General features: G+C 45.2%; 1 protein-coding gene across 2 annotated transcripts in view; it reads left to right on the top strand.

Annotated features, from left to right (window-relative positions):
• Positions 1–672: 672 nt before the first annotated feature.
• LOC123742395 (thioredoxin) overlaps positions 673–10884 on the top strand; it is a 19234-nt gene continuing 9022 nt past the window's right edge. For both annotated transcript variants that reach the window (XM_082973863.1, XM_082973862.1), the window contains exon 1: positions 673–940. In XM_082973863.1, coding sequence (XP_082829989.1) covers positions 917–940 — 24 coding nt within the window. In that variant the 5' untranslated portion in view covers positions 673–916. The remainder of the gene's footprint in view (positions 941–10884) is intronic.

The following is a 10884-nucleotide window of genomic DNA, read 5'->3' as shown; positions in this document are numbered from 1 at the left end:
ATTATATTAGTACTAGTATGGACTAGCGTCCTGTCCAAGGGGTTTACTTGTCTACTAACTTACTCCTCACATTACAGCTTGTGTCTGAAGTGCAGGTGCAACCTTACGGTCGTAGGACTGCTATGCAACAGTAGGCTAATATAACTGAGAGCCAAGAGCTTGTCGAGAATCAATAAAAAACAGTCTGTTGTCGACACACACCATGAACGGGCTGAACTAAATAGTGGAGAGAGAGAGAGAGAGAGAGAGAGAGAGAGAGAGAGAGAGAGAGAGAGAGAGAGAGAGAGATAGATAGAGAGCGAGAGAGAGAGAGAGATAGAGAGAGAGAGCGAGAGAGAGATAGAGATAGAGAGCGAGAGAGGGGCAGGATTATTGTGAAATAACATTTCCATAACCCTCCCCTGTATAACGGGCTGAACTAAATAGTGTAGAGAGAGAGAGAGAGAGAGAGAGATAGAGAGCGAGAGAGAGAGAGATAGAGAGAGAGAGAGAGAGAGATAGAGAGAGAGAGCGAGAGAGATAGAGAGCGAGAGAGGGGCAGGATTATTGTGAAATAACATTTCCATAACCCTCCCCTGTATAACGGGCTGAACTAAATAGTGTAGAGAGAGAGAGAGGGGCAGGATTGTTGTGAAATAACATTTCCATAACCCTCCCCTGTATAACGGGCTGAACTAAATAGCGTAGAGAGAGAGAGAGAGACAGAGAGAGATGGAGAGAGAGAGAGAGAGAGAGAGAGAGAGACAGAGAGAGAGAGGGGCAGGATTATTGTGAAATAAATTTCCATAACCCTCCCCTGTATAACGGGCTTGTCCCGTTCAGCGCAGAGCTTTAGTCTTGTCCACAGTGTCGCTGCTCGAAACAGCCAACCAGGGAGGAAATCCAGCAGCAGTCAGGACTGTCTCTATCTATCAACATGATCATCATAATAGAAGATAAGGTGAGATGCTGTTCCTATATCTTTATCATAACTAACCAGTTTACTGTAGATATAGTTAGATTAGGCGACAACCAGACCTGCTGAAAATGGGTCAGGACGGACAGGCACGTTGTTGCAAACCTCCCGCTTTACCATGTTTTTAGTTTTTCAATAAATAAAACTAGCTACCGTTCGCTAGTTACTTTAGTTAGCGACTTGAACAGATGCGCACATTACATTTGAATGAAAAATGTCAATTTTTGTGAATTGAGATAACTGGGTAGCAGTGGTCTAGTGAGGGCAGTGGGTTCACCCAAACCATATTCGCCATGTTGACATCCTACCATTTTAGTTAAACACAACTCGAAACGATACTATTAATAAAAACACGATAATTATTTAATACAGCTAACACATTTTAGTGGGTTTTTTATTTGTATAAGAACAGTTAGCTAGAAGTACATGCTGTTATGCGATATTCATAACGACTCGTCTTTCTCCGTTTTTCTGGTAACGGGCCCCGGCCTTTAACGGGAATACCGCAGAGTAATTCACCGGGTGTTTCACGGTACTTTCAGCCCTACCTAGTCTGTATATTACAGGCCCTGAGGTTACAAAATTTGTTAAAACGTTGAGGCAACAACTGCTACTTATATACAATGAATGGTTGGTGTGATTTAGCAAAGGGTTTTTATTTTGACTATAGTTGCATTAAACAGCAAGTCAGACTTTGAGCCAGTGCTAGTTAACATGCTAGCTAGCCGGTTTAGCTACATTTTGTAGTTTTTGTCGGGCACTGCTTAGGTAAAACCAGCTAGCTAGTTGGTTTAGCATCGCTCCATCTTATGTCAGTCTGTACATTAGACAGATAACGTTAGCTAACATGCTAACCATGTGTTTGTACCATGTGCTTGGTCCATGCTATACGTGCCGTCACACGTGGCTCAAAATGTGGACACCACAGATCAAGAATCATGTGTCAAGGATGAGTATTTTAGTTAGCTAACCCTATCGTTAAAAGACAGAACTAAAGTAAAGATTTATCCGACATTTATCCCCGTCTGTCGGTCTGCCCGCAGGCTCATTCATTCTGTACCGCCGTTCTTCTTCTTCCATGAGGTTTAATAAGGTCGTTGGTTCCCAATAAATGTTGCGTTACCGCCACCTGCTAGACTGGTGAATAACCTCCCTTATAATGTGCTTAGATACCCTACCATCTAACCCTACACTAAACCCCACCACCCTACTGCACTATTTATATACCCTACCATCTAACCCTACTGCACTATTTATATACCCTACCATCTAACCCTACTGCACTATTTATATACCCTACCATCTAACCCTACTCCACTATTTATATACCCTACCATCTAACCCTACTCCACTATTTATATACCCTACCATCTAACCCTACTGCACTATTTATATACCCTACCATCTAACCCTACTCCACTATTTATATACCCTACCATCTAACCCTACTGCACTATTTATATACCCTACCATCTAACCCTACTCTACTATTTATATACCCTACCATCTAACCCTACACTAAACCCACCACCCTACTGCACTATTTATATACCCTACCATCTAACCCTACTCTACTATTTATATACCCTACCATCTAACCCTACTGCACTATTTATATACCCTACCATCTAACCCTACTCCACTATTTATATACCCTACCATCTAACCCTACTGCACTATTTATATACCCTACCATCTAACCCTACTCCACTATTTATATACCCTACCATCTAACCCTACTGCACTATTTATATACCCTACCATCTAACCCTACTCCACTATTTATATACCCTACCATCTAACCCTACACTAAACCCCACCACCCTACTGCACTATTTATATACCCTACCATCTAACCCTACTCCACTATTTATATACCCTACCATCTAACCCTACTCCACTATTTATATACCCTACCATCTAACCCTACACTAAACCCCACCACCCTACTGCACTATTTATATACCCTACCGTCTAACCCTACTGCACTATTTATATACCCTACCATCTAACCCTACACTAAACCCCACTACCCTACTGCACTATTTATATACCCTACCATCTAACCCTACTGCACTATTTATATACCCTACCATCTAACCCTACTCCACTATTTATATACCCTACCATCTAACCCTACTGCACTATTTATATACCCTACCATCTACCCCTACTCCACTATTTATATACCCTACCATCTAACCCTACACTAAACCCCACCACCCTACTGCACTATTTATATACCCTACCGTCTAACCCTACTCCACTATTTATATACCCTACCATCTAACTCTACACTAAACCCCACCACCCTACTGCACTATTTATATACCCTACCATCTAACCCTACTGCACTATTTATATACCCTACCATCTAACCCTACTCCACTATTTATATACCCTACCGTCTAACCCTACTGCACTATTTATATACCCTACCATCTAACCCTACACTAAACCCCACTACCCTACTGCATTATTTATATACCCTACCATCTAACCCTACTGCACTATTTATATACCCTACCATCTAACCCTACACTAAACCCCACTACCCTACTGCACTATTTATATACCCTACCATCTAACCCTACACTAAACCCCACCACCCTACTGCACTATTTATATACCCTACCATCTAACCCTACTGCACTATTTATATACCCTACCATCTAACCCTACTCCACTATTTATATACCCTACCATCTAACCCTACTCCACTATTTATATACCCTACCATCTAACCCTACTCCACTATTTATATACCCTACCATCTAACCCTACTCCACTATTTATATACCCTACCATCTAACCCTACACTAAACCCCACCACCCTACTGCACTATTTATATACCCTACCATCTAACCCTACTGCACTATTTATATACCCTACCATCTAACCCTACTCCACTATTTATATACCCTACCATCTAACCCTACACTAAACCCCACTACCCTACTGCACTATTTATATACCCTACCATCTAACCCTACTCCACTATTTATATACCCTACCATCTAACCCTACTCCACTATTTATATACCCTACCATCTAACCCTACACTAAACCCCACTACCCTACTGCACTATTTATATACCCTACCATCTAACCCTACACTAAACCCCACCACCCTACTGCACTATTTATATACCCTACCATCTAACCCTACTCCACTATTTATATACCCTACCATCTAACCCTACTGCACTATTTATATACCCTACCATCTAACCCTACTGCACTATTTATATACCCTACCATCTAACCCTACTCCACTATTTATATACCCTACCATCTAACCCTACTGCACTATTTATATACCCTACCATCTAACCCTACTGCACTATTTATATACCCTACCATCTAACCCTACTCCACTATTTATATACCCTACCATCTAACCCTACTCCACTATTTATATACCCTACCATCTAACCCTACTCCACTATTTATATACCCTACCATCTAACCCTACACTAAACCCCACTACCCTACTCCACTATTTATATACCCTACCATCTAACCCTACTCCACTATTTATATACCCTACCATCTAACCCTACTGCACTATTTATATACCCTACCATCTAACCCTACTCCACTATTTATATACCCTACCATCTAACCCTACACTAAACCCCACCACCCTACTGCACTATTTATATACCCTACCATCTAACCCTACTGCACTATTTATATACCCTACCATCTAACCCTACTCCACTATTTATATACCCTACCATCTAACCCTACACTAAACCCCACCACCCTACTGCACTATTTATATACCCTACCATCTAACCCTACTGCACTATTTATATACCCTACCATCTAACCCTACTCCACTATTTATATACCCTACCATCTAACCCTACTGCACTATTTATATACCCTACCATCTAACCCTACTCCACTATTTATATACCCTACCATCTAACCCTACTCCACTATTTATATACCCTACCATCTAACCCTACTCCACTATTTATATACCCTACCATCTAACCCTACACTAAACCCCACCACCCTACTGCACTATTTATATACCCTACCATCTAACCCTACACTAAACCCCACTACCCTACTGCACTATTTATATACCCTACCATCTAACCCTACTCCACTATTTATATACCCTACCATCTAACCCTACTGCACTATTTATATACCCTACCATCTAACCCTACACTAAACCCCACCACCCTACTCCACTATTTATATACCCTACCATCTAACCCTACTGCACTATTTATATACCCTACCATCTAACCCTACACTAAACCCCACCACCCTACTCCACTATTTATATACCCTACCATCTAACCCTACTGCACTATTTATATACCCTACCATCTAACCCTACTCCACTATTTATATACCCTACCATCTAACCCTACTGCACTATTTATATACCCTACCATCTAACCCTACTCCACTATTTATATACCCTACCATCTAACCCTACACTAAACCCCACCACCCTACTGCACTATTTATATACCCTACCATCTAACCCTACTGCACTATTTATATACCCTACCATCTAACCCTACACTGAACCCCACCACCCTACTCCACTATTTATATACCCTACCATCTAACCCTACTGCACTATTTATATACCCTACCATCTACCCCTACTCCACTATTTATATACCCTACCATCTAACCCTACACTAAACCCCACCACCCTACTGCACTATTTATATACCCTACCATCTAACCCTACTCCACTATTTATATACCCTACCATCTAACCCTACTCCACTATTTATATACCCTACCATCTAACCCTACTGCACTATTTATATACCCTACCATCTAACCCTACTCCACTATTTATATACCCTACCATCTAACCCTACTCCACTATTTATATACCCTACCATCTAACCCTACTGCACTATTTATATACCCTACCATCTAACCCTACTCCACTATTTTTATACCCTACCATCTAACCCTACTGCACTATTTATATACCCTACCATCTAACCCTACTCCACTATTTATATACCCTACCATCTAACCCTACACTAAACCCCACCACCCTACTGCACTATTTATATACCCTACATCTAACCCTACACTAAACCCCACTACCCTACTGCACTATTTATATACCCTACCATCTAACCCTACTGCACTATTTATATACCCTACCATCTAACCCTACTCCACTATTTATATACCCTACCATCTAACCCTACTGCACTATTTATATACCCTACCATCTAACCCTACTCCACTATTTATATACCCTACCATCTAACCCTACTCCACTATTTATATACCCTACCATCTAACCCTACTCCACTATTTATATACCCTACCATCTAACCCTACTCCACTATTTATATACCCTACCATCTAACCCTACTCCACTATTTATATACCCTACCATCTAACCCTACTGCACTATTTATATACCCTACCATCTAACCCTACTCCACTATTTATATACCCTACCATCTAACCCTACTCTACTATTTATATACCCTACCATCTAACCCTACTCCACTATTTATATACCCTACCATCTAACCCTACACTAAACCCCACCACCCTACTGCACTATTTATATACCCTACCATCTAACCCTACTCCACTATTTATATACCCTACCATCTAACCCTACTCCACTATTTATATACCCTACCATCTAACCCTACTGCACTATTTATATACCCTACCATCTAACCCTACTCCACTATTTATATACCCTACCATCTAACCCTACTGCACTATTTATATACCCTACCATCTAACCCTACTCCACTATTTATATACCCTACCATCTAACCCTACTCCACTATTTATATACCCTACCATCTAACCCTACTCCACTATTTATATACCCTACCATCTAACCCTACACTAAACCCCACCACCCTACTGCACTATTTATATACCCTACCGTCTACTCTTCTCTACTCTAACCCTGGAAACCTCAACCTGCCTCTCTCTCACACGGGACATTTCTGATCCCCAGGCTCCATGGGCACCTCTACAGTTAACACATTCCACTACTTTCCCCAATGCTGTACATTATTTTGTCTCATCGCCTTCTGCACCTCTTCTCACACCTGGGAACCTCCCTCTTACACACTGCTGCCACCTGCCCATAAGCTTGACACCTGTAACAACGTAATGTATTGGGCACAAAAGCTGGTACATGGTAACTTTATATACCCTACCATCTAACCCTACTGCACTATTTAGCTGGTACATGGTAACTTTATACCGTCGCTTTGTGAGGCAAAAACTAAACATCAAAACTCAAAAGAACAGACAATGACTCTTCTGTTTCATCATTCTCTCGCCGCCCTGTCTGCGTCTCGCCGCCCTGTCTGTGTCTCGCCGCCCTGTCTGCATCTCGCCGCCCTGTCTGCATCTCGCCGCCCTGTCTGCATCTCGCCGCCCTGTCTGCATCTCGCCACCCTGTCTGCATCTCGCCGTGCTGTCTGCGTCTCGCCGCCCTGTCTGCGTCTCGCCACCCTGTCTGCATCTCGCCGCCCTGTCTGCGTCTCGCCGCGCTGTCTGCGTCTCGCCACCCTGTCTGCATCTCGCCGCCCTGTCTGCGTCTCGCCGTCCTGTCTGAGTCTCGCCACCCTGTCTGCATCTCGCCGCCCTGTCTGCATCTCGCCGCCCTGTCTGCGTCTCGCCGTCCTGTCTGAGTCTCGCCGCCCTGTCTGCGTCTCGCCGCCCTGTCTGCGTCTCGCCGCCCTGTCTGCGTCTCGCCGTCCTGTCTGAGTCTCGCCACCCTGTCTGCATCTCGCCGCCCTGTCTGCATCTCGCCGCCCTGTCTGCGTCTCGCCGTCCTGTCTGAGTCTCGCCACCCTGTCTGCGTCTCGCCGCCCTGTCTGCGTCTCGCCGTCCTGTCTGAGTCTCGCCACCCTGTCTGCGTCTCGCCGCCCTGTCTGAGTCTCGCCGCCCTGTCTGCGTCTCGCCGCCCTGTCTGCGTCTCGCCGCCCTGTCTGAGTCTCGCCGCCCTGTCTGAGTCTCGCCGCCCTGTCTGCATCTCGCCACCCTGTCTGCATCTCGCCACCCTGTCTGCATCTCGTCGTGCTGTCTGCATCTCGCCACCCTGTCTGCATCTCGCCACCCTGTCTGCATCTCGCCGTGCTGTCTGCATCTCGCCGCCCTGTCTGCATCTCGCCGCCCTGTCTGAGTCTCGCCGCGCTGTCTGAGTCTCGCCGCGCTGTCTGAGTCTCGCCGCCCTGTCTGAGTCTCGCCGCGCTGTCTGAGTCTCGCCGCGCTGTCTGAATCTCGCCGCCCTGTCTGAGTCTCGCCGCCCTGTCTGCGTCGCACCAAACAACGAGCATCACAAACACCGGGGAATCTTCCCCTTCAGTCGGTCAACTTTGACCTCTACCCCAGTAATCACTCCTTTCAATGGCTCCCTTTTCTAGAGAGCAAAATAATTCACATCTCATTGCCCCCATTTGTTTAACGTGGAGCGTCTGCTCCTCTCTGATCAGCAGAAACACAAACTATTAACACAAGACCACTTCTGGTTCCCTTCACTGATTCCACCCAACTCTGTTGTGATACAGCCTGGAATCGAACCAGGGTCTGTAGTGATGCCTCTAGCACTGAGATGCAGTGCCTTAGACCGCTGTGATACGGCCTGGAATCGAACCAGGGCCTGTAGTGACGCCTCTAGCACTGAGATGCAGTGCTTTAGACCGCTGTGATACAGCCTGGAATCGAACCAGGGTCTGTAGTGACGCCTCTAGCACTGAGATGCAGTGCTTTAGACCGCTGTGATACAGCCTGGAATCGAACCAGGGTCTGTAGTGACGCCTCTAGCACTGAGATGCAGTGCTTTAGACCGCTGTGATACAGCCTGGAATTGAACCAGGGTCTGTAGTGATGCCTCTAGCACTGAGATGCAGTGCTTTAGGCCGCTGCGCCATTGTTGTTCATGATTCTATATCGCTCATGGTCTGACTAATTCTGTTCATCATGACTGAGTCTATATCTCTGAGCCTCTCTGAGCCTCTATCCTCTCTGAGTCTTTCTTAGCCTCTCTGAGCCTCTCTATCCTCTCTGAGCCTCTCTATCCTCTCTGAGCCTCTCTATCCTCTCTGAGACTCTCTGAGCCTCTCTATCCTCTCTGACCCTCTCTGGGGCTCTCTGGGCCTCTATATCCTCTCTGAGACTCTCTGGGCCTCTATATTCTCTCTGGGCCTCTCTGGGGCTCTCTATCCACTCTGGGCCTCTCTGGGCCTCTATATTCTCTCTATCCTCTCTGAGCCTCTCTATCCTCTCTGGGCCTCTCTGGGCCTCTATATCCTCTCTAACCTCTCTGAGCCTCTCTATCCTCTCTGGGCCTCTCTATCCTCTCTGGGCCTCTCTGGGCCTCTATATCCTCTCTATCCTCTCTGCGCCTCTCTATCCTCTCTGGGCCTCTATATCCTCTCTCTCCTCTCTGAGCCTCTCTGGGCCTCTATATCCTCTCTATCCTCTCTGAGCCTCTCTGGGTCTCTCTGGGCCTCTATATCCTCTCTGGGCCTCTATATCCTCTCTCTCCTCTCTGAGCCTCTCTGGGCCTCTCTCTGTACCTGGCATCCACCAAATACTGCATTGTGTTCTCCCCCACAATTACAGCACTTAACCTTGCAATTACTTCCTCATTCACCGTAATCATGTGCTCCTCCATCCTCGGCACGTCTTTCCATTTCCTTTCCACTGAGCAGCTACATGCCCCGTTCTTTGGCATTTTAAAACGCTGCAGTGCTTTATGGGACAAATTCTCTTGACATTGAAGCTAATGAATCCTTTCTGTTGACGCGAAACCTCAGCATCACTGATAGGCTTTTCACTTCCTCCAGCATCACTGATAGGCTTTTCACTTCCTCCAGCATCACTGATAGGCTTTTCACTTCCTCCAGCATCACTGATAGGCTTTTCACTTCCTCCAGCATCACTGATAGGCTTTTCACTTCCTCCAGCATCACTGATAGGCTTTTCACTTCCTCCAGCATCACTGATAGGCTTTTCACTTCCTCGTGACCTTCTTTCGTACCGATCAACCTTTTGGTTTCCGTCACTCTGCCTCCCTTCACATGGTTCTTTAATATCACACATCCAGGCTGCATCGCATCACGGCTGTGATTGGGAGTCCCCATAGGGTGGCGAGCAATTGGCCCAGCGTCGGTCCGGGTTTGGCCCTGGGGGGGGGGTAGGCCGTCATCGTAAATAAGAATTTGTTCTTAACTGACTTGCCTAGATTAAATAAAATTAAAATTAAAATCTGTGGGCATAGATATTGGGAACGCAGTGATGAGCCTCCTCTACCTAGTATAATAACCAGAGACATTACTTTTTTCCCATTTTAATCTTTTTCCCGTTTGCAGAATCTTCCCTTGTTGAGTCTGACTACCACAAAATATTAGCAATCTACCCATTTTCCAATGAAACGGGCTAGTTTGACTTCTGGCTACTCAATCCCCTGTGTTTTAATCACAGAGTCGCGGTAACATGAAGGATGTACCTCATGGTGTTGGAGCTGTAACATTAGTCTTTAATCACAGATAACAATCCCCTGTGTTTTAATCACAGAGTCGCGGTAACATGAAGGATGTACCTCAGGGGGTGTTGATGGTGTTGGAGCTGTAACATTAGTCTTTAATCACAGATAACAATCCCCTGTGTTTTAATCACAGAGTCGCGGTAACATGAAGGATGTACCTCATGGTGTTGGAGCTGTAACATTAGTCTTTAATCACAGATAACAATCCCCTGTGTTTTAATCACAGAGTCGCGGTAACATGAAGGATGTACCTCAGGGGGTGTTGATGGTGTTGGAGCTGTAACATTAGCCTTTAATCACAGATAACAGAACCAGTAGACCCGCTATAACAGAACCAGTAGACCCGCTATAACAGAACCAGTAGACCTGCTATAACAGACCCGCTATAAC

The sequence above is a fragment of the Salmo salar genome, chromosome 04 (genome assembly GCF_965601325.2).
Source record: "Salmo salar chromosome 04, fSalSal1, whole genome shotgun sequence".
In the NCBI taxonomy this organism is placed as follows: Eukaryota; Metazoa; Chordata; class Actinopteri; order Salmoniformes; family Salmonidae; genus Salmo; species Salmo salar.
The sequence above is the reverse complement of the archived record's forward strand: the minus strand, read 5'-3'. Positions and strand labels throughout refer to the sequence as shown.